Source organism: Microtus pennsylvanicus, chromosome 18 (genome assembly GCF_037038515.1).
Source record: "Microtus pennsylvanicus isolate mMicPen1 chromosome 18, mMicPen1.hap1, whole genome shotgun sequence".
Taxonomy (NCBI): Eukaryota; Metazoa; Chordata; class Mammalia; order Rodentia; family Cricetidae; genus Microtus; species Microtus pennsylvanicus.
Window position 1 is genome coordinate 33,260,651 of NC_134596.1, and position 24,858 is coordinate 33,285,508.

General features: G+C 39.1%; 1 protein-coding gene across 4 annotated transcripts in view; it reads right to left on the minus strand.

The window, feature by feature from the left end:
• The window catches only part of Grm5 (glutamate metabotropic receptor 5), a 350,264-nt gene that overhangs the window by 34,056 nt on the left and 291,350 nt on the right, over positions 1-24,858 (minus strand). For all 4 annotated transcript variants that reach the window (XM_075953286.1, XM_075953288.1, XM_075953287.1 and 1 more), the window contains exon 9: positions 14,673-15,612. In XM_075953286.1, coding sequence (XP_075809401.1) covers positions 14,673-15,612 — 940 coding nt within the window. The remainder of the gene's footprint in view (positions 1-14,672; positions 15,613-24,858) is intronic.

The window sequence follows — 24,858 nt, forward strand, 5'->3', positions numbered from 1 at the left end:
AAGGACATGGAGTTGGAGAAGTGGGGAGGGATGGATAGAAATGATACTTTACTAACAAAAAATTTAAAAACATTTAAATAGAATTGTTTTATTTTAATTGTGTTTATTATGTATGTGTGTCTGTATATGGGTATACTCATATAAGTGCAGGTGCCTTCAGAAGTCAGAGGCTTTGGAACTCCTGGAACTGAAGTTATAGGATGTGGTGAGCTGCCTTCTGTGGGGGCTGGGAACTGAACTCGGTTCCCCTGGGAGACACCAGTGTGTATTCTCAACCACTGAGCCATATCTCTACCTCCTGGAGTCTAGCACATTTTAAGGAACAATGTTAAAAATAGTCTCTATTGAGAAAAAGTAAATACAAGTAAATTATAAAAGATGGGAGTAAAACCCATGCTTAATTGTTTGTCCTCAGGAAACATGGCCTGTCATTGCTTCTAGTCGTTTTCAAGATGGCGTTGTCTGCCTCAAATCTAACATGTCCCCCTGCTCTATGTTTGCTTTCATGAACAATTTAGGTTGTTTTGAGGCATTAGCTGGATTAGGATTAGCAATAATTGTAAGAACTGGCCAACACTATTCATCTTTTTCCTTTAGTATCCACTAGCTGATTCTAGTCCTTTCTTTCTTGTATTAAGCATTTAAGTATACAATGTTGCATATCATTTTCTTTGACTAGTAATGGCTGTCTTCTCTTTTCATCATACTTTGTTCCCCTTGGGAAGTGAGGCGATGGAAAGCATGACCCAACAGATTTGCATCTTACTCTTCATTACTAGCCTCAGAGAGAGCCTTGGCTTTTCCTGAAGATTTAAAGGTAAAACTCTTAACTTTATCACCAGAGTTCAGGCCCTAGTTTAGCCACCTACCACTCCGAGTGAGTTTCTCCACTCTCTGAAGCAGACACCAGCAAAATGCACTGAAGCCTTCTCCTCCTAGGCTGTATATGTGATATTCAAGAGAGCAGATGCACTATCACCAGTAATTAAGAGATATTAAATAACAGCTTGATTCTGGGGAACAAACCCTTGAAGTATGACCTATTGAGTTGGAGAGAACTTTCTAACATGAAAAAGGAGAATTTAGAGGCTATTTAGGCCAGACTATCCACTGTTTAAGATTAAGATGAATATTTTTAAATACAGTATTTCATGGAAATATTGTTGACTTTTCCCACCTATAATATGTCATGCTGTTTCTACAGGTGTGGAAATGTCATGTCCACGATGATGGCAAGACCAAGAGATAAAATTATGGTGTGTCTATTAGAAAACTTCTTTTTTAGCTATAATATGTTATGCTTTTTCCACAGGTGTGGAAATGTCATGTTATGTCTACGTTGATGGCAAAATCAAGAGGTAAAATTTTGGTGCGTCCATTGGGAACCTTCTTCAGTTGGTGCATATCTGGGAACTAACATGTTGACTATTATCATTGTTTGTGAGAAAAATTGGCTCGGTTAATATAAAACTCTGTAGAAGTTCACACTGGCAGTCTTTCGCCACTTATAGCTGTGCACATAGCTTGAGCACAAATACTCTCTCAAGGAAGATGCCCAGAGAATCGGCTTGCCCCCTAGTGGCCAGGAAAGGAGCGGGTGGGTTAAGGGCTGGGAGGTTGAGTTGGAAGGCAGGGAGGGAGGAGAGAAGGAGGAGAGTGAGTCTATAAACAGTTGACACATAGGGTCTGTTGCTCCGCTAGAATCACGAAGGATGGTCAGAAATGCCCTGGAGTTTAAAGGCTGTCTGCTCCTTTCAGCCAGCAACTCCCTTTATGTCTGGCACTATTCTCCCCGGAGATGCAGTCGCAAAGCAGTGTCTGCGCGGTGAATACAATTAAATGAAAGCTTCTGGAAATGTCCAAGGGGAAATTAGATAACATGTGCTTTGATGCAGGGATTTGGAGTTTGAAGGTGAAAAAAGAGCAGGGAAGATATCAGAAGCCTGCATGTGCTTTGCTCTGGTTTGCGTTAGCATTCTGCAAATGTACCTATTAAAGTTCTTCACTGAAGTCAGTTAGCTCAAGTGCCATCAGATATTTCACATACTTATAGACTAAAGCAAATCCTAAAGTTAGATTGCTCTTGTAAGAGAATGTTGAGTCATCTCATTCTTTTACATTTCATAATTCAGCGAAAGGAAAACAACTACTTTCTTGTCTTTTGGGGTAGAACAATTGGCTCTTTTGAATGTCCTGGAAAATGCAGTCTCTATGTACTGAGCAGTACAGTTTACTTTTGACCCGATCCATTCCCACCCATGGCCTTGTACCCAGTGGACAGCGATACCCTGGCAGAGGTGACCAAATCAACAAATGTCATGATTGATTTTTCTCTAGCAGAACGCACTGACTGGTGTGACTGATTCTCATCAATAGAGCAAGTTGGTCCTGCACTTCACACTCTCTTTTCAAGACCCTGCAGGGCTACAGAGTAAAAATGGTAGGATACAGAAAAGAGGAAAGTTTAGATGTGGAGTGTGGAATTGTTTCTAGAAGTTAGACCCGTGATCACATGTCTATGCGACATCTTCTTGATTAATAATAGATGTGGGAAGAGCCAGCCCACTGAGAGTAGTACCACCTCTCAGCAGGTGATCCTGGGTTGTATAAGGAAGCAAGTTGAATAAGTCACAGGAAGCAAGCCAGCAAGCAGCATCCCTCCATGACCTCAGTGTGAGCTTCTGCCTTCAGGTCCCTTCCCTGTTTGACTTCCTGGACTCATTGCTTTAGACGGTGACCTGTTCATTATATGAAACTGTGAATGAAATAAACCCTTTCCTCCCCAAATTGCCCATGGTCATGGTGTTTCATCACAGCAATAATAACCCTATCTCCGATGCAGTGTGAGCAGCCAGCCTCCTGCTCCCTGCCATGCTTCCCTTATCTGAGATGTGTCTTCTCAACAAAGATGAATTGCATCTCCTGATCTATAAACCAAAATAGACCTTTCCTTCATGGTGATGCTTCTTCTCAGAAATTCTGTCAAATCAAGAAAAATACAGCTTGCTTCAGGTTTAGCTTTTATGGATATATATATATATATATATATATATATATATATAATATATGTCATTTCCTCATGCCTTTTAACACCCCCTACTAGCTAACCATGCACTTCCATATAAAACTAATGCAATGACTTATTTGGACCTCAGTATAGAATCACAACTAGTCTCTTATATTGAAGATAAACTCTAATGAAACAAAAAGGGTATGCCCCTAAGTCAGAAAGTAGAGATATACAGTTTTTATTCATCTCTGAAACACACTGAAACTTCTCTTAAAGGCAGAGTGGAAAATACACTGAAAAATTCAACCAACATCAAGCCTTCCAAAATAAGTGTGATTATGTTATTCTCAGGTGGACTTGAACTTGATGTCCTAATAGAGAACAAAGGGTAGGAACAATCACCCACTTGGGAGTTCTTGATGGCTTATCTGTCATGCCACTGTAGAAAGAACACAGCCTTTCGATTCAGTTGTCCTTGAGCTTGAATCCCATTTGGGCTCCTGGCAAGCTGTGTAATGTTGAGAAGATGACCCAACCTTTCTTCATTTCAGTTTCCTCACTTTTAGTGCAGCTAACAATAACAACGTGTGCTTTTGTTCCTGACTATGAAAGGATAGCTAGAAAATGATTCTTTTTGTTTATTTTGTGCTTGGGTTTGTTTTATTTGAGACAGGGTCTCTTTATGCAGCCCTGGCTCTCTTGCAACTCACTAGCCTTAAAATCACAGAGCTCTGCCTGCCTCTGCCTCCCTGGTGCTGGAGTTTAAAGGCATATGCCACCATGCCTGCCTACAAAATTATTCTTTTTTTTGGTATTTAATTAATTAATTAATTAATTAAAGATTTCTATCTCTTCCCCGCCACCGCCTCCCATTTCCCTCCCCCTCCCCCAATCAAGTCCCCCTCCTTCGTCAGCCCAATGAGCAATCAGAGTTCCCTGCCCTGTGGGAAGTCCAAGGACCACCCACCTCCATCCAGGTCTAGTAAGGTGAGCATCCAAACTGCCTAGGCTCCCACAAAGCCAGTACGTGCAATAGGATCAAAAACCCATTGCCATTGTTCTTGAGTTCTCAGTAGTCCTCATTGTCCGCTATGTTCAGTGAGTTCGGTTTTATCCCAGGCTTTTTCAGACTCAGGCCAGCTGGCTTTAGTGAGTTCCCAGTAGAACATCCCCATTGTCTCAGTGTGTGGGTGCACCCCTCATGGTCCTAAAATTATTCTTAAACCAGAATTCTCAGCATTGCTTGGGAGTTCATTAGATATACAGACTTTCTGGTCCTAACTTGTCCTACTTAGATTTCGATTGCTGTGATAGACATTATGATCAAAGCAGCTTGGAAAGGAAAGAGTTTATTTGACTTGTAGGTCATAGCCTAGTAGAAAAGGCAGGAACTCAAGGCAGAAACCTAAAGGCAGGAACTGAAACAGACATGGTGGAGGAGCACTGGTTGCTGAATTGCTTCCTATAGCTTGAGAAGCTTTCCTTTTCTGCAGTTTAGGCTCACCTGCCCAGAATAGCCCTGCCCACAGTGGACTAGGTCCTTTTACATCAAGCACTAATGAGGAAAATGCTCCACAGATTTTCCCACAGGCCAATGTGATGGAAGCATTTTGTGAGTTGAGGTTCCTGCTTACCAGATAACACCAACGTGTGTCACATTGACAAAAACCAAAAGCATACCAACAAACAGAACAACCGCCAGCACTTTCCCCCATCTCACCCTTACTAAATCAGAAATTTCTTGGCTTAGGGATTTGATTCCATAAAATTATGATAGGAAACAATACATGGAATAATGTCAAGAGATGAGAGGGACCTGTTTAAGAAATGCTGCTTCTAATTAATTTTTTAAATTGGGAGCTTCGTTATATTCATTGCACTTTGGTTTTGAGTTCTTGTTTATTTTCGAAGAACAAGGTCAATGATGGATTCAGTGTTTGTTGGCAGCCATGGCTTTTCTCTTTCTAAGGTTTGCACTAAGAAAGGCACATGGATAAATGAAAGAAAATGGGATAACTTGCTTGCACTTTTCTCTGCGCCATTTTAACTATCAATAGGGAATCATGTTTTCTGGCAACATTTACAATCTGAAGTGGCCATTGTGACAGAAGACAATAGAAGGGGCAGCAAGAAAATCTGTGTAGAGGAGAGAAATTGTGACTGTATTCCTCAATCTCTTATTTGTTTACTTTGACTAAGCCACAATGAACAATGTGAGCATATACTTGTCTCACCAGGGAGCTTTCATGTTCTGAGAGCAAAGGGGTTCTTCCATCAAGTCATTATTTAATCCCTACACACTTAACTCACAATAATCCTACAGGCTAAAATCATACTTATTACAAAGGAATACAAGTACACCCACAGAACCACAACACAAAATTGAAAATTAGCCAAAACCCCCAAAGCACATTAAACTCTGAGGAAAGTTCACCTGCAAAAAAGCAAACAATAAACAAAGAAACAAATGAAAATAAACACCCAGATAACACTTCTTAAACCTACCACTAAAGCATGTAAAGAAGATTTGGAGAATCATGCATCCCTAGAATTGAGCAAGGATTCACCAAGCAATTTAGCCCCCTTTTAACTTAAATGTTCTTGTGGAATTGACTTCTTGAAGAATGAAGCTTTAGAACCTTCTTTTCTACCAGGTGACCTGAATTGTGTAGTGTGTGGACCTGAGCTGGGATAACCCTATGACTAAGAGGAGGAAGCCGACTGTTTGTGAATATGGAATTTGGCACATAATCAGTACCGCTGTACCCTGTGATGTAGATACTTCTGTTCTCATGTTGTAGAGTCTCAAAGAGTTCAGATGTTCACTCTATGGCTCCAGATTTTAACAGCTGTAACTGGGTTAGAATAAACTATTTAAGGCAGGACTCACTTCACCACAACACACCAATTCAAACTTAAAGCCTGAGACATATGTACAGGCTGAGTTGTTCTAGGACATCAACTTGACTGTCCATACAGTAGTGATCTTTATTCATTTCAGAGACCATAAGCCAGTATCTCTAAGGCAGAAATACATTCACCATGATCATATTGAATAATAATTACAGAAAAATGGGATATGTAGTTGAGAAAATGGCTATCATGAAGGTTGTATTTTAATAGTAAAGGTCTTTGAATGCTTGTGTTCCTGGGTGAATCAAAATTTTTGTTCCACTATCTATTAATTCAACAGCTAACGGCTTTCCTTTGCTTCTATTCACCTATTTGTGATTATTCTCTTATCTATGAACTGAGAATATTCATTTCTACTACTAAATATTATGCAAATTTTCTGAATGTTAATAAAAATTTAAAATCCCGTGAATATCTCATGAGATTTATATTAAATAATTTAGCATAGTAATCGTCATAAAATAATCGCTCAGTCTGTACTAGTGTACAAAAGGTGAAACAATCTATTGTAAGCACACAATAATTTCTCTGTTTTCCGGGAGAGAGAGGAGGTAGAAGACACCTATGTATTGATTGGGGATGAAAATGGACGACATGATTTTTTTTTTCTGAAAGTAGTCATGAGAGACTCTTTTAATAAGTAAAGTTATTGAGTGTTTGATGAATGAAGCTATGGATAGGACAGTGTGGGAATTTGAGAACTGAAGACTCTCTGCGGCTCAGCTCTTGAGAACACAGAAGAGCAACTTCCTTCCCTGCTCATCTCACTAGAGGTCTGAAAACAAAGGCATCAGAAAGAGGTCAGGCAGAGAGTGGTCATAAGCAAAGCCATCTGAGGAGGGAAGGAGCAGCTTCTGGAGCATATCCGGACAGCCAAATTCCTTAGAGATGGTCTCACAGTACCCAGGGGAAGAGTCCTGTTTCTAATGTGCAGAACCTCCCTGCATCAAACGCACAGTCTCTTATTTGGACTTTTCACTTAGAGACCCAATTTCTCACAAAGTTTACTTTTGCTCACCGCTGTTTAACATAGACTTCTATCCCAGCACTCCATCAAGTCACTGAATTCATTTGTTTCCAGTCTGTGTCCTTCAAGAGATTAAGATAAACCCAAAGATGCCTTTCTTGTTTCTCTGTTTGCTTTGTTTAGTTTGCTTTGATCTCTGAATCCTCGGGATGTGAAAGGATTATGGCTGCAGAGTAGGTACTCAATTGAAGTGTGATTTTTGAGATGCTTCTTACCTTTTTTAAGGACTAAGTGTTGTGAGATAAAATTTGGGCAGTGAGGCCAACCGAGTGAATAGATTTTCTTTTCTGTGCTGGAAATAAAGCTTTACTTTAAAAAATTTTCCCAACTGGAGAAGTTTGGAAATTGGGCATATTTGGTTCAGCTGCTGTCCTTTTCATGCATTAAATCACTTCCTGTGTATGTGTACATAAAGGCTGCACAGAAGCGCTGTCTGGGTTTTTTCAGATCATCCTTTTGCTTTGTTTTGTACTGTTTTTTTTCATTATGAATCCTCCCGTGTGAATGCTGTGTGCTGTATGAGACCTGAAATCTGCTGCTTAACAGATTCATGATCAACCCATCCTATCTGCATACTCTTTTGAGTATTGCTATGGGTCAGGCACTGAGGAAAATATAAATGTATTCAAGACAGCATTGAATAGATGTGAAAAGATTTGTGTGTATGTACTAAGCACCTTGTTTATGCCTATAGAATCTAGCTCAGATCCTGGCAATGTTTAGTTCTTAGTAAATACATGAATAAGTAAGACAAACAGATGCTAAGAACGTGTGCAAAATACATAAATATTCTAAGACTCCAGATGGGGAAAACTATGTGACATGATTTAATTGGATCGAGTTTTGTAAAGGAATCTTTACCTAGGAAAATCAAAGGATCCAGAGAGACAGAACAGCCAAAGACTCTAAAGATAGAATAGCACACATATCTTTCCACACAGAGTAAGAACCCCTTAGCAGACTCTAAACAATTGGAACCATTTATGCTCTGATAATGTCTGGAGTGTAATGGAATCCCAGGCATGTTTTAATTTGGTCAATGGATAAGCATGAGATAGTAATTGGTTTAGTAGATAGCCTAAGTAAGCTCTCATAACAATGTTAATCAAAGCAAAGTTAATTAGTTAATTAAAACAATAGTGGAAAGTGATAGTTTCTAAAATTAAGTTAGCAGCAACAATACTAACAATACTGCAACTTGACCATAATCCCTAGGGAGGGTTTTTCCCTTCTACTAATTAGGCCATGAAAGGCTCACTGAATCTTAGAACCTCAACCCTATGTCCCTGGAACTTCAGAGTCTCATAGACCTAGAACTTCAGACTTAACAGCTTTCATGATTTATTTGGATCGGAACTGGTTTTGCATTTGTTTGTCAATTTGCAGCTGAAGTGAAGGATTTAAATGGAAGCCTGGCATTATCCCCTTGACAAGGATTTGATGCTGCACCATGTCACGTAAGAAATTAGTGTCTAGAAACAAAAGGTTAATCACAGGGACCTCAATACATTGATGGCATAAATAGCATGTTTCTATTAAAAAATAACAACAAAAAAAACCACCTATAGTGACTCATCCCCATTTAAATAAGACTCTCTCTGTGCTATTTTGGTGAGTTGAATGACTGACTGAGGGCCTTTCCCTTTGGGCTCTAGGGAATGCCAGCTTCAATTCCCAGAAAGTGCTGCACCAGACCAGTTAGAATGAGCTTTTCTCCTTCCTAGGTGCTCAGAGCTCCAAGGAATTCCCACTCTACAACCAAAGGTGCCAGCTGGTTCCCCTTGACTCCTTGTCACTGACTGTAAATAATTTACTCATAAAAGTAAAGGACATTTAAAGATGTAAAACTGTAGTATGTCATTTGTCTTACTTTTAAACAATTTCCCAATCTGAGAAGAAATTGGGGAATTGGCAAGTTTGGTTCAGTTGCTGTTTTTTGCATGCACTAAATCACTTTGTGTGCATGTATACTCACAAGGTTGTTTAGATGTGCTACTAGGTTTTGTCAAATTATCCTTTAAGAAAAAAACAAGAGGTTTCATTATGAATGAACTCACTGTAAATTCACTTGTGAATGCTGTGTGCTTCACTTATATCTATTCTTTCAATTCCTTCTCTAGATCCTCCTTCGGCTTTCATTGGTTCACTCGATCAACTGTACCCTGACATCCCTTCACGTTCCATCTTTCATGTTATACAGATGTGGAAATGTTGTAAATTCTGAGCATGAACAAGAATGTGCATCTGAGTAAAAAAACATGGCACTGCCTTACTCAGTTTGTTAAATTATCTCTTTATTTATTTTTTAATTTTTATTTCTTTTAAATTATCTCTTTTTTTAAAAAGTCAGTTTCATTATGACATCTTCAAGTATGAAGACCATATACTTGACTCCTATTCAGACAATCCATTTCCCTCTTCTGTTCGGCCTTCCTCCTCTTAATAAGTATCTTCCTCCGCTAAGTAGTCCTCTTCCTAATTTAACTGCCCCCACACTATTTAACTCCCCCCTTCTCTATTGATGTTTTGGTTAATAGTCAATGTTTTGACATAAACCACAGATACTTTGTAACCATATTCAGACATATGTGTGTGTATGTGCTTATACATGTCTTGTATGTTTCTTATGACTTCTTCATATGAGTGAAAATGTGATGTTTGTCCTTTTGAATTTATCAAATTATCTTTTACAAGTCAGTTTTCTTTTTGACCTTCCTAGGAGAGGCTAGGAGGTTTCATGTAGAATACATTACTGCAGGTGTTTTCTCTGTGATATTTCTAATATATATTCATATATAGAAATGTTACTTCTCTCATCAAATGTGTTCCTGACACATGTTGTCTGAAAGGCCCCCCTTTTCTGCATTTTTACTAATGTGTGCCAGTTAATTTTAAGTTTACTCATCAAGATTCAAGAGCTCTCATGCATTAAAAGCAAGAAATCCCAGTGTAGGGACAAAGCAACATCTTAGATGACTTTGCCTGCGTCTTTAGCATCTGCCAGTAGTTTGCAGACAGCTGTTCCATCTTAGAACACAATGAAGATCAAACTGATTCTGTCTTGCATAGGCCTTTTGAAATGGGGTTACCTCAGAGTAAATCTATAAGATACTTTCCTTTCTCCTATCAATTTCTTTCAAAGTTAATTTTTCTCACTCTTTCTTCTAAGAAAATAGATATTTTCTTGATATAAAACAGTGTCCAGAAACTTACCCTTTTACCAAAAGTTTAACCATTTGCTCTATCTGTCTCAGATATCACAGATACTGAGGAGGTTTCTCTTACATGACCAGCTTCATCTATCATGTCTTGCTTATCATTCAACACTTTGACATATCAATTATAGATGTTCTGCAACAATATACTGGAGAGATTTGTAAATCAAATCAAATAACTTTAAGTGTATAAGGGTTGCTTCCATAAACAGGCTCTTACAGTTCAAGTAGGAAACGATTGGGAAGAGTTAATTAGTGAACAGTTGGATTTTATAGTACAATATTTGACAGCATTTGTCTCTAACCAAAGAATAGAGTTTTTTTCAAGCATTGCTTGATAGGCTAATAATTTGTTTTCCAAAGAAAATTTCATGAGATATTTTACAAAGACTTCACTGGGAAATGTTCAACTCTTGTGAACACAAGCTGAGACCCAAATTAAAAACCTCTCCATCACATCCAAGCTTAGGGGTGAAGGAGGAGCCTTTAAATGATGCTCAGCCTCATGTTCCTTAATTCAAAAATTGGGAAAGAAGAGTGCAGGAAAACTATCAATGTTAGATGAATAATATAAAAAAATCTGTAAAGTGGACAGAACATAGCAAATGGGTAATAGCTGACGACTTCACTGATTTGTACATTAAATTGTCCCTGTGTTTCTTCACCACTCCTACCTTATTGTTTGATATTACTCCAACCATCCTCACTACCATATAGTGCCACTTTCTGTCTCAGACAAAATTCATCAGTCTATGCAGTGAAAACAGCTACACACTTTTCCTATCCAATTCCCTTGCAGACAATAAGCTATATTATCACTTTATGGTAGATATTTGGGTCCATTTTGTTTAATGAAACATAATTAATTTAATTTATACAGGATTCTGGCAAATTTGATTTCTAACAAGTAGAACCAGTTTATGGGTACCTAAAAATGGGTTGTTGCAATCAAACCCAGTTCTAAAATGCTTTTGTATTTATTGACTGCTTTCTATGTGTTGTTACTAAACATTAATATAAAACCTCATTCTTTAAAATCAGGATTATGTTATGTACTATTTTATAGCTTATGAAATAGACTAAAATAGCTCATTCAAGTCGATACTGCTATATTTAAACTGAGGCATGGATCCTTGTGGGATGCTGCTGAACATATACGGTCAATGTCTCTGCTCCTTCCCCCAAGTGGGTATATCAATGGTTGGAAACAGTCATTGAAACCTTCGAATTGTTACAACATTCTTTGCTCTATGGTATGTAATTATCATTCTCTTTAAAATAGAGAGGCATTCATTGCCGTTCTGATTGGATGATGGGTGATGAAGGGATAAATGAAGAGATCACATAGAGAAACATTACTCAGATCCCAACTTTGGCTAGTAGCAGTTGATGTCTCCAGAACCAGGTGGAATGGTGCAGAGAAAGGTAGGGCCAAGATAGGAGCTGCTTATTCCTAAAGACCTGATTTTTTGGATTTTAGTAACCTACTGGAGACCTTCCTAAACCCCAACATGTGAGCTCAATAGCAGAAGGCAGAACTCAATCTCTGAAAAGTAGAAACAATATAAATAATTTAAAAGAAACATGAAAACATTAGGGGCACCTCCTTCCTTTGTTCTCATCTGAACTCCAGCGTGACAGTGTGATACATACTGACCTTTTCAAAATTGGGATTTGAAGAAGAGGTAAATTCATAGAGTTGTGTTTGAGCATTTGATTCTGTATCAAAGAGGAGCAATATTTTAGTTTAGGATCAGGTGGGAAGAAAAGAGGAAAAGAGTTTTAGGTCACATCCGTCGCTGAGGATTACAGTTTGAAAAGAGCAGCGGGATGGAATGCGCTGCAAGAAGATGACAACTTTCTCTGACTTCTCCTCCTCCACGTCCACAGCATATGCCAGCTCACATGGCCTATTTGGTGACAGCAAGAAAATCGTCCTATAATCAGATCGTAGCCTATCTCAGCTATAATCACATGGACCGGGTTTTCTTCAAGGTTGCATAAAACAACAATGGCTACCAAAGTCCTTTCTTTATCTTTGTTTTTTTGACATTGTAACACACCTAATTGTACTGACTTCTAGATTCAATTCAATGAACAAATGGAATTCAAGTTAACATATTGCCACAAAAATCCTATCTCCAATCACTTAAAAAAATAGAAGTTGATTATAGGATAGTTAAAAATATTAGCAAAATATCATAGAGAAACAGTATCACTATATCAAGATCTGTGATTAACAATCCATCTGCTTCTTGATTTGGGACTGATGGTAACAGACTGTGAGTGACATTTGTAACACAGAACTGTGCACGTTTAATCTCATGATCACTGCAAAATACCATGCACAGTGTAAGACAAACAGAAACTAAGCCCCAGCACCTTACTACCTTCTAAATTAATTTAGGCTAATGATCTGTTCCTATGTGTGACACACCACTGTGAGTCCAGCCAGGCACTAAGGAAAGAAGGATCGACAGAGAGGAAGATGAGGTTTCCACTTGCGGGAAGTTTTCTCTAACTAAAGTATGAAACAAGTTGTGCTAAAACAATCTGGCACGATGCCAAGAGGGAAACCTGGAAAGAGCAGGCTGTGTGAGCAGTGTCTTCCTAAACGTGCACTGCACTTTGGATGCTCTCTTAACTGTTGATATCATTCTATTTGTGTATATAGCTGACTTTCAGGTATTGAGGAATACGGGCAATTGAGAACCTAGTTGGTTAAAATAATGGTTCTTAAGAAGTGCTTATTGTGTAGTATACACTATGTGAGTATGTTATGTGGTCCTCAAACAGTAAACATCTGTACTTCACAATCTCCATTCATGGGGGTGGGGGACTGAGCCTCAGAGAGGCTAGGAAAAATCGGCACAGGTTATACAACTGAACACTTTGTGCTGCTAGCATGTAGTTCCAGGGCTGTCCAACAGCCCTATTATAACAATATGTTACTTCGACTAAAGCGCCTACTATATGTATCCATTTCCTACAGTCAATGCTACAAGATCCCAATTAGTCACTTGAAATTAATAAGGTACAGAGAGGAGATGCCAATATCAGCACTGAAATGGAGAAAAAGCTGGTTGCATAGCATTCTTTGCCATCACTAGATGATTTCTTTCTAAGGAGCCTTCCCTGTTGGATTCTTGGTACCTAGGCGGACAATTGCCTTCCCATGCCAGCTTGCCTGTCTTATAAATCATTTTTCCCTGGAAAGTTTTTATTTGTAAAAAATGACTTATGAAAGAAATGTCTGAAAAAAATAAATGTCATAGGCAATCCGAAAAGCTGATTTTGCAGAAGTTTCAGGAGTGTTTTAATAGAGGTGTCAGGGAGGCATGGGGGAAAAATGTGAGCAGGTTAGATATATGGAAGGCCTTCTAGATAGAAACCAAGACACTCCGGCATTTGTTGAAGAAAAAAAAAGATACAACTTAGTTTGTCAAGTGTCTTACACAACCTACATGGGAAGAGATGAGAAATGGAAAGTAATGAGAAAATAATTTAGTGAGGTGGGGGTACAAGTTAATAACTCCAAGAGATTAGACTTTAGGTCTAAATGTCTCCAAGGATCTTATTGGTCCATTCCAAACCTCAGCAGACATTCCATATTCGTCATCATTTGTGCTTTAAATAAGGAGGGATGACAGGAAAGGCTTCCAGCCGAGCTAGGCCACAGTATATGAGAATGATTCAAGCAATATCATTTAGATATTTGACTTCATTTTGAAAGACACTTTTCAATTGAAAGTTATTCAGCTTACGTTTACTTATACAGTTTTAAGGAAGACTATCAAAATTCAGCAGAGATGCTTTGATCAGCTTTCTGATAGATACATCCTAAATAGAATAAATCTTTATTTGTAATCCATAGATCTATGGAACGGTAGCTCCTTATTTCCAACCATCATCAATCTGTGTAGCACTTCACTATCTTAGAATTTGTTCTCAAGATTCATGATCTCTATTTTGAATCTATGGAAACAGTGATAAGGGTAACACTCAACTTCACTCACGCATTGGCTTTTGCACCAGATCATTTGAAGACTGAAAGTACTTATTAACTGCTGTTTACGATATTAAATCTGGGGAGGAATGGGACGCTAAGCAATAAAGAACTGGGAAACTAAAGAACTTAGTAGAGTTGTATGCAGAGGCACTGGGTTGTTTTGCCCATTTAGATTATTAAAACATCTCCATACAGAGTTTAACTTGCCCATTACATCTAAAATATAGCTTACCTCTGTTCTCCTTGCTCTTCTGAACTAACGTGCCTTATGATGTAACTCTTTTATTAGTCATCTTGGTGTCTGTGCTTCTAGCCTCAGCTTATATAATTTGACAAGACTCAATCAGTCCTACAATAAACACTCAGAAAAATTTCAAACCCTAAAGCACCCTGCCTGCTGAAGCTTGAGTCACGCAGAGATCCTCTATTGAAAGACCACAAAGCAAATGCAGCTGTTTCCCTAGCAGCCAAGCCCTGCTACCCCCTCACAACTGTTACCTTAGGGTTTCCCCAGAGGAGCCCCTCCTCTTCCACAGGTTGACTAGGCTGCTGGATCTGCTGGCGGCGGAGGATGACTTGCCATCACCTACGTGCATGCGCACCACCGTAGATGTTGTAAAGGCGCTGCGCACATTTCTCTCCGGTTTGGCGAGGATGATGTACACCTTCGGCACAAACATGCAGCCCAGAGCCACCGTGGCACTGAGGCTGACGGAGAAACACATGGTGATGATTTTGTAGTTGCTGCCAAAGTAGATAGGCACGAAGGCCAGCCATATGATGCAGGTTGTGTACATGGTGAAGGCAATATACTTGGCCTCATTAAAGTTGGCTGGGACATTTCTGGTCTTGAAAGCATAGAACGTGCAGCTCAAAATCAATAATCCATTGTATCCAAGAGGAGTGACCACCCCAAGATTGGTGGTGTTACAAATCAAGTAGACCTCTCGAATGCTTGGGTAGTCATGCATTATATCCGGAGGCTCCATGATAAACAGGGCCACGATAATGCCCAGCTGGATACAGATGAGAATGAAGGCAATCACTAACTGAGCACAGGCACTCATGAATCTGGGTTTCTTGGTACAGATCTTCTTCTTGCTGCCTGCTAGAATCCTTGCAATGCGGTTGGTCTTGGTTACGAGTGCTGAGTAGCTCATGGCCGGAGAGAGACCGATGCCAATTCTCTGGAGATAGCAGTAAATCTGCTTGGGCTTAGCAATGAGGCAGAAAGTACATAAGTAGCCCAGGCAGATGCCGGCAAGGATAATGTAACAGAGCTCCCGGCTGGAGGACTTGACCACCGGAGTATCCCGATAAATGACAAAGACCACAGTAACGAACAGGGTGGCCAGCAGGCCAAGGCAGGCGAACACCACAGCTGCGATGGGCTCAGGGTCACCCCAGCGAAGATACTGTACCGGGATCAAATCACAACCTGTAGACACACAGACACATATCGAAAAAGAAGGAGAGGAATTGATTTGGCTTACAAGTTCCCAATTTACAAGCAACTGCTTTCGATTGCTTCAATCTGTTTCTAATACCTTTCTAATTTCAGTCTCTCATATAATTTATTCCTTCAGTGATTCGTTCAGAAAAATTAATATTGTTAAGTGTATGCTGTTTGATACGAACTCTCTTGCATTCTGAAATGAAGTGATGATAATCACTTTTCCTGTTATCATCGAAAAATTGGTTGGCCTCTTTAAAATAATTGCTTTCACCTGGGATAAATCTACGGCGAAGTGCCATGGCTTTATTCTTAGCCAGGAGCAACCAAAGATTCCTACGGGAACTAGCAAGTGCTATGTGACAGAACATGAAACAGGGTATATTTGGGGAGCACAGGTTGTCTGTGAGAAAAGGGGAAAAGAGAGGATACTACAGTGTGATAGAGTGATGCACAGCCTCGGATGTCATCAGAGTCTTAAGTTGACCAGAAGTTACTATTGAAAATGGTGTAGAGGAATGGCATGGACCGATTTCAGTGACTGCATATCAAGCTTGCTTTGATTGACATATGAAATCCCGATGAAATCAGGCTGTAGACAAAGCTGCAAACTATTTCGGAGTTATCTAAGGTGTTTTGAGGCATGCAGAAATACATGAAAAGAAAGGAAGATTTTTAAATTATTTTTTAATAAACACAAACACAAAAGACAATTTAAAAAATTGAAACGATTGATTCTTCTTTCTTGTACATCTACCCTTCTTGCCTCATGTATTAGTGTTTCAGGTTTCAGAGAGTTAACCCTTAGTACTATAGGCTCTACAGAGTTGTATGCCTGAGGTCATCTGCACACTTTGGAAAATTGCTTCTACTGGAAAACATATTTGTATTATCAATAATCATTAACAGATGATTTAACATAATTTTTGTGACTTCCAAAGTAAATATAAGTGTGTGTGTGTGTGCATGTATGATGATGTATATAATTATAGTGTATGCATTTGTAAATGTAGGAGTACTCACACTTATGTGTAAGTATATGGAGCCCAGAAGGAGACTTAAAGTGTGTTCCCTCTGCCTTATTCTCATGAGACTATTCTCTCACTGAGCTGAGCAGCTGGACCTTGCTTGGCCTTTTAATTAGGTAGTTAGGCTGGCTGGTCAGTCATCTTCTGAATTCATTTGCCTTTGTCTACATTCTCACTGTGGGAGTTACAAGCATATGAAGTCATTCCTAGTTTCTTGAGTTTGTCCCGGGTATTTTAACTCAGGTTCTCATACATACATGGCATACCCAATGAGCCACATCCTTAGTCTAGAAGTTAATCAATAACAAATACCATCCACTTATGCAATTTGGATCCATTCTTCCTATGAAGTCTGTTAATTGCAACACTTTAAAATATTAAACAACCTCCAAGACCCCAAGTCCTGTTCAGCAATGGCATAGTACCTCATAGATTTAAACAATATTTTAGCAGGAAGCAAAACATGCCATAATGCTGGCAAAAGACTTAGGGGCTAGGGCAGCTTGACACAAGTCTGAGGAACTGAGGTCAGTCTTCAGGCCTGATACTACAGAAGGAGAGAAGCAATTCCCACAAGCTGTCCTTTAACCTCCACATAAGGGCTATTTCCTGCCACAAATAATAATGTTTGTATAAATGAATACTACTAAAAAAGAAGGCCCCAAATATAATTGTAATCTCTACCTTAAATGTCGGGATAATTTTATTAGTAACTACTCCAATCAGAAGGAGGGTTTGTTCTCTTCATATCTGAATGAAAGCCAGAGAGAACTGACTCTGTTTTTGAGTGTCAGGAAATACCAGATCCTAGTCCTGAAATTGTATGAGGTTTTCATAATAAATAAGTCAGGTAAGTATCATTGTCTCTAGTTCACAGGAGGTGAGTGGGCATAAATAATAAGATATATTGACATGCTAGAACTGAAATCATAACCTTGATGTTAGTCATTTATTTACTTGTTTACTTGTTTTAAATCCATTGAGGAGGCAACTTTATCATCTAATCCTCAAGAAGATAATCTGAGGCTACTCAGTGAAAATAAATCACAATAAATTGAGAATGTCTGCACTGTAAAAAGCAGGGGTAGTGGTGGCCACATACTTGCTTGATGGCTGTCATTTTGGCATCAACTCATGCCCCTTCTAAGGGCTCTCATTGTTCCAAGCTCTTCTGTAGGGTCTCACTATGGTGTGTGCTTCCTGAGGGTGTCTGGCCAGAGATGTGGGGTAGTTAATCTTTCTTCTTTTCTCCCTAAAATTTTCTAGCATAGGACACCTACAACACACTTGTGACACATTCCTCATGTTGCAGCAGTAGCTTCATGGTCATTCATCACTGAAGAATTTTGATGTGGGATTTCCCTCTGTATGCTGTGAATACCATTGGTTAATAAAGAAGCTGTTTTGGGCCTGTGATAGGGTAGAGCAGAGCTAGGTGGGGAAGACTAAATTGAGTGCTGGGAGAAAGAAGGCGGAGACAGAGAGAAACCATGTAGCCCTGACAGAGACAGACACTGGAACTTTACCTAGTAAGCCACAGCCTTGTGCCCATACACAGATTAGTGGAGATGGGTTAAATTAAGATATGACTTTGCCAGGAATATGCTTATACTATTGGCCAAACAGTATTGTAAATAATATAGTTTTTGTGTGGTTATTTTGTGATCTGATCAGCCGGGAACAAACAAGCGGCCTCCTACAACAGAATTTCATACCCATCATAGATTATTGCACACCTTTTATTTTAGATTCCTTTAATAAAACTCTTTTGAATATCTGACAATTCAAAGATAGTTTTGTTGATGTTTTTATTGCTGAATTTTATAGGGAGATATGAACTGTTACACTAAGATTCATTTTACGGTAAAAAAAAAACCTAAGTAATAATGTAACAGCACTGCAGAATACTGATGGGAAGGCTGATCCCAGATCACGGTTTCAGGGAGCAGCTTTGAGAACTGTGCCTTGGGTCACACTGCTGTAGACGTATGGAAAGACACAGCTCGTGGATGGAAATAATAAGTGCAGCTAAGACACTGCTCTCCCCCTCTGCTTTCCCCTTAATTCTCATCACATTGTTCTTCCATTTTGTAGATCCTCTCACAGAATGACTTTTCCCTGAGCCTGAGTGTCATGTTCCTTCCATGAGATCATAACTCTCTCTGGCCTGTGTCAATGTTTGCTGGACTGTGTCATAGGTAGGCTGAGCAATATAAGGACAGAAACAATTTCTTTGTAATTGCATTATGGGTAGTGCCAAGGACAGGGCCTTGTATAAAACTGACAACTGAATAGGTAGACCTATCAGAGAAGAAATCAAGTTAGAAATAAGAGATGTGTTTAACATTTTCAGCTTGAGTTACAGGAGCATTTTACTCTACGTGTTTGTGCCTCCACATAGAAAGTGCGTACAATAAGGTATTTCCTTAGCTATCATGAGCATTTGAATCTGTGGAAACCATTACAGAAATACTCACGGATAAATACGATGACCCAGAAAAGACAAAGGAAACAACTTCACAGAACTGAATCTATACAATGCTTTGAGCTATTTTAATATTTCATTAAAAGCACACATCAAAGACTTCACTTTAAAGCAGTCCCTGAGTTTGACACATATCATAGCTATAAGAAGGCTTTACTGCTAATTTTTATTTATATTTTCTAAATAAAGAAACTTGGTGGTGATCATGTTACTTTTCCTGTGTTTGCAGAGATTCTTGAGAACAGTTTTGTCCAGCTGGTTTTCCTTACTGGTGTTCAAAGGCTTTCTGACTTGCTTTCTAAGCCACTGTCTTCCTTGTACCTACATACCCTAGATTCTCTTCCAGTTTGAGTCATGTTGGGATTTTCTGGAGCCTCAGCTCATGCTGCTTTTCTTAAGGCTGTTTGTAAAATCATACGCATGTTCTTACACAAATGTTTCCTCCTGCTTTTCTCCTCAAGACTACAGACTTCTAGTTTTTAAGTAATACAATCTTGTAAGAACTTCCCAAGTGAGCTACTGTATGATTTAACTAATTAATATGTTTGGGTTTTTATTACAGAAAGAAAATATGGGATCACCTCCCCAATACACATAAGAAAGATGCACGAGGGGAAAGATGAGTTCTTTTTCCTAACCAATAAACGATGGAAAATCACTCATGCAGTGCAATTGGAGCCTTCCACTTGGTTCTGAATTCAATACGCATTACTGAGCATGAACTCCACTTACAATAGTGGGGGTCCACACTATGGGTTTATAGAGGAAGGCATTTGTTCCTTTAGAGGACTCTCCAAATACTCAGCTTTGTTATTACAGTGCCAGGCACTGGGCTGAGTGCTTTATGGGTATTAATATGTTTGATAAAACATTATTATGAGGTATGGGGCATTAGTTTTGTTTTTTTTTAAATCAATTTTTAGTTAAGGAGACAGAGATAGGATAAGAAATTCAGAACGTTTGAAAAGAACTCCATGGGATGAGTAGAAAAGATGTAAACCAAACAGGCAGACTGTGGAGACAGGCAGAGGGTTCCTGCTACAGCACAGACACAGTCACCAGAGAATTAGACTGTCTCAGGGAATCACTGCCGAGAAGCTGGATGAGGGCTTTTCAGAGGAAAGATGCTAATGCCTGCCTGCCTGCCTGCCTGCCTGCCTGCCTGCCTGCCTGCCTGCCTGCAGTCCATGGGCTGCTGTGGGAGCTGTTCAGAACAATATGTGGCTTCAACAATGGCAGAATAATTATGTAACAAGGAAAAGGGAGAAAGGAGAGGTGTGCACGTGAAACAAAAGTGACTCGGTGTCTGCTAAATGGCCTGTGCTTTATTACACTGTCCTATGCTCTACCTGGGGAAAGACAGGCTGTTATATCTTCCTGGCCTCTCCACATAGAAGTATCTTCAAGAAAATGGTATTATATTATCTTCAGTTGTCAGTACAAGGAAGCATAATATTCTGTTCATTTTTCACCCCACTTACTGCAGTCCTTAAGAGGTGTGACGATAGAAAGCATTTACCCCTTCCGTGTCACTCATATCATACGCTAATAATTGATGAAGCCTTCCCCAAGTAGGTTAAATAATGTAGGATTAAGACTTCCCTTCCAATGTTTTATGTTCTTTGGGAGAACTGTGATAATTTACTTTGGCCAAGCTAGGAAATTAAGATAAGTGAAACCACATTCTTTTCTCTAGTTCGAACACATCAAAGCTGTTTGACCACAATGCCATTGTTCGGTAGAAACCACAGATTGATCACCACGAAGAACACTGTGGTCATTTCTCATTGCTGTGTTTCTGACAAGATGCAAATTTACTGATGTTTTCCTCTAGAATCAGTTCCAGGAAGTTCTGCAGGGAGTGGGGCTTTTGCCACATTTTCCCCCTCGAGTAACTGATATTTTACAGGTGTACATGGACCTTAGTTTACCAATTACTACTTTCTTGTAGGAAGTTCTTTATAAATTGATAAACGTTGAGACATTGGAAGAGTCAGAAAGCGTTTTATACCTTTTACCCCAAGAAAGTTGTGGCCTCTCATTAAAGCAAAACAACATGGCTTCTTATCAACATTAAGGGGAACAGTCTCATCGAGACTGCTGTTGGGAAAGAGCCAGGGTCTCCTGCACTCCTAAACCATCCACCTACCTTCAGTTATTGTTTTCAAAACTTGAGTAGAAGAATAATGACACTTAGTACGAAATATTAATATCAAAACAGGTTTTAAGCTATCTGTATTATATTTCATACGGCCTCTGATCTAGTAACTACTATTTTCACTTAGCGGAAAGGCAAGCTGATAATCAAAGGTGAAGGACATGGATATTTATTTGTTTGATGTTACGTTTGTGGAGTGGATTGAAACATGGCTGTCACTAACTCCAAAAGTCTATTGATTTAAATTCTGTGCTCTTGGAACTTAATAAAGATGAATTACTGGGGGCATATCTTGAATGTTATTGAAATCTGTTGATAAAAGTTTTATTCTGTGTTTGACATAAATTTGAATTTCTTAGTTTGTTATGGTGGGTGTGTATGTATCAAACTTTTAAAGGGAGTCCTACATAGTGCTAGGGGCCTGGGGAATTCTATTATTAAATAATATCTTTTACAGATATTTAGTACTGTGGTGTTTGTTTTATTCAGGAAAAGGTGACTTCTGTTTTGAAGACTTTTATAAAAATGTGACTGCAAACTTGTGATACTCTTGATTCTAAAGAATTATGTTTAGTTTTAAAATATATGTTCAGGTGTATACATATTTTTTAGATGTGACATGGTCTTTGTGCCTGAAATTGTTTTTGAAGGAACAATGGCCCCCTGGAGCTTGTGTTTCTGGCAGGCCTTGTCCTTCTCTCTAATTTCCTCTGTCTTGCTAAAAACAGATTACCTTCCTAAAGCTAGCCACTAAGGACTATTCCCTTATTTGGTCACTTCCTTCTCCTGAGGCTGACTACGAAAGTCCTGGAATCAAAAGCCCTCTTTGTTTCACCTAATGAATATGCCCAATTAAGATTAAACACCTCATCCTAACACAGGTTTTCCCCTTTTATCTCTTAATCACCTTTTGTCTGTGTGTCTGTCTCCTCTCTGTCCAGAGGCAGTCCTTTTTTCCCTCCAGGACAAATATCTCTGTACCCTTTTCCCTTGTTTCCTTTCCCTTCTCCCTGGGCCCCCATCCCTTTTTCTATCACATCCTAGATCATTTCAACGCAGACCTCCCCTTTTTCTCCCCTGTAGAATAACCCCTGCAAGGTCATTTGTTACTGTTTTCTGCCTGAGTCAGAACGTAGCTGCTTTTAACTTGTCTTCCCTGCTTAATACAGGTTCTCTCTGTAAAATAGATGTTTGGGTGTGGTTTGGGCCCCCAGTGTCCCCTCTCTGTGGGAGGCCCCTTCAGCTTTTTCAGCTTAATTTCCCCTTGGTCAAGAACTCATTCCCTCTGCCTGGTGGTGGTGGTGCACACCTTTAATCCCAGCACTTGGGAGGCAGAGACAGGTGGATCTTTGTGAGCTAGTTCCAGGGCAGGCTCCAACGCTACAGAGAAACCCTGTCTCGAAAAACCAGGGAAAAAAAAAAAGAAGACCCTTCAAACTTTCAAGACTTGATCAGATATCTCTTATTGATAGTCTTTGGTGATCAATGGTTCCTCGAGTGCTATTCCTCTTCGACTGTCGCTCCTTCCTTTCATTTTATATCCTCCCTTTTTTATATCCTTCTTTTATTTGACTGTAGCTAAATCAATTTCTATTGTAGAGGAGGAAAACTTGATATATTCAACGCCTCCTTATTTGCATGAATATCTAACCAGACTCTTTACATGTCTATCTGGCCAGATTCTGGAATATTCAAGAGTAGGAAATTCGCATCCATCACCACGTGTGACAAGTACTGAGTCTGACAACTCATATATACATATTTGCTAATGGATAATTTTTGTCTTCTGTGCCACTATTGCACCTGCTATGTGGCTCAATTATTGTATACATCACGTCTATAATCCCAAGGTGAATACTTAAGTCAGGCTTCTTCTGTGGACTTGTGAGTCTTCAACAAGGGAAGGTTAGTCCACCTTTTTATTTTAAGGTCATAGAATTCAGCACTGCATGAAAAACATTAGTTTGTAAACTGAATGAATGACAGGGAAGCCAGATGCTTGGTTCTGGTTAGACTGCCATAGAAACTAGAAGTCAGCAGCTAGACAGCACCGTCCTAAAATCCTGTTCAATTGTAAATGCAAATATTGCTATAGATAGACAAAGATAAACATACCTGTCTAAATTCACACAAAATTCTCAGAAACACAGATTATTTATAAATGGCAAGATTTCCCCATTTCTGCATCTAAATTTAATTATGAAAATCAAATAGCCTGCTTTAATCACATTTAGAGTGAAAAATACCAGAATATCCTGGATATAATTAATATTGCGACAAATTTGAATCTAAATTCTTTTTTCATTATGATTTCCTGGAAATATGGGACTGAAAAAAGATGCTGCAGCAGAAGGGGAGTAGCATAGCATCGCCCCCTGGGCTTGACTTTCCTTGAGGTTTGTAGTACTAAATAATGTATACAATTTTCCCGAATCTTAGATATCTCAGTTGTAAAAATAGTATCTATGTCTCTATGTTGTAGGATTGAAACAGAAAATACTTAAGATACAACTGTTAGCAATGCCAGACAATCTCACATGCTTTTATTAAGTGAGTTTACACTTTCAACGGCATTAAAAAGTCCCATAAAATAGACTAAAGGAGAAACATGTATTAAACAAACATTTGCAAAGTGTAACTCCGGGTCTGGAGTTCAGAGACCTGCCGCTGCTCACAGCCCTGGGAACTCTTCCTCCTCTTCCTCCAGATCCCTTCTGAATCCTTTGTTTTACTCCACCAACTTTTACTCCTTAGCTGAAAATTCTGTTTCCAAACTCTCAGGCAATTCAATCACTCAAGGAACCAGAAGACTTGTTAGCAAATGTCCCTCTTGATACCTGCACCTTCATTCCATTTCCACTGCTCTGCAGGCACCGGAAGTGCTGTTCTTTGTGAGTGAGAAGCAGGAAGCCATTCCAGCTTTCTGTCACAGACTTGCCACTGCTTCCTGCATAAAAGCCAGGTTGATTTTACCTTGGACTTTCAATGGGCTTATTGGAGGGTGCCAGCCCCTGACACATTCAACAGAAAACAAGTTTGCAGCCTTGGAAGGGAAATTGAAGATGAGACTCTTGCTACTTGCAAGTCAACTTAAATTCTTTAGCAGAATACACACACACACACACACACACACACACACACACACACACACACACACGGAAGCTTTTACAGTGACAAGAAATAGTGAAGCAGGACCCAGTTTCTGGCAAAGAGAAGCTGTAGAAAATTCTTACTGCGGCACGCACATTGCCACCTTTTGCCGCTTTTCCTTTCCATCTCAAAGTAGACCATTATTGCACTGACTTTTTTCTTATTAGAGAACAATTACCCAATTTTAACAATGTTAATTCTCAATCAAATTTCTTCATTGATTTTTATGCCTGCTACATTATTTTAGCCCATACACCAATAGATTAACATTGATTGCTGTAAAACCTGTTACTCAGTTTTCTTAGCATTTATATTTCAGTCATTTATTTTTAAATTTATTTTTCAACATTATGTAAGAAAATGTTGTGGAATGTTTTCAAATAAAAAACTTAAATGTGTAGAGTATGAAT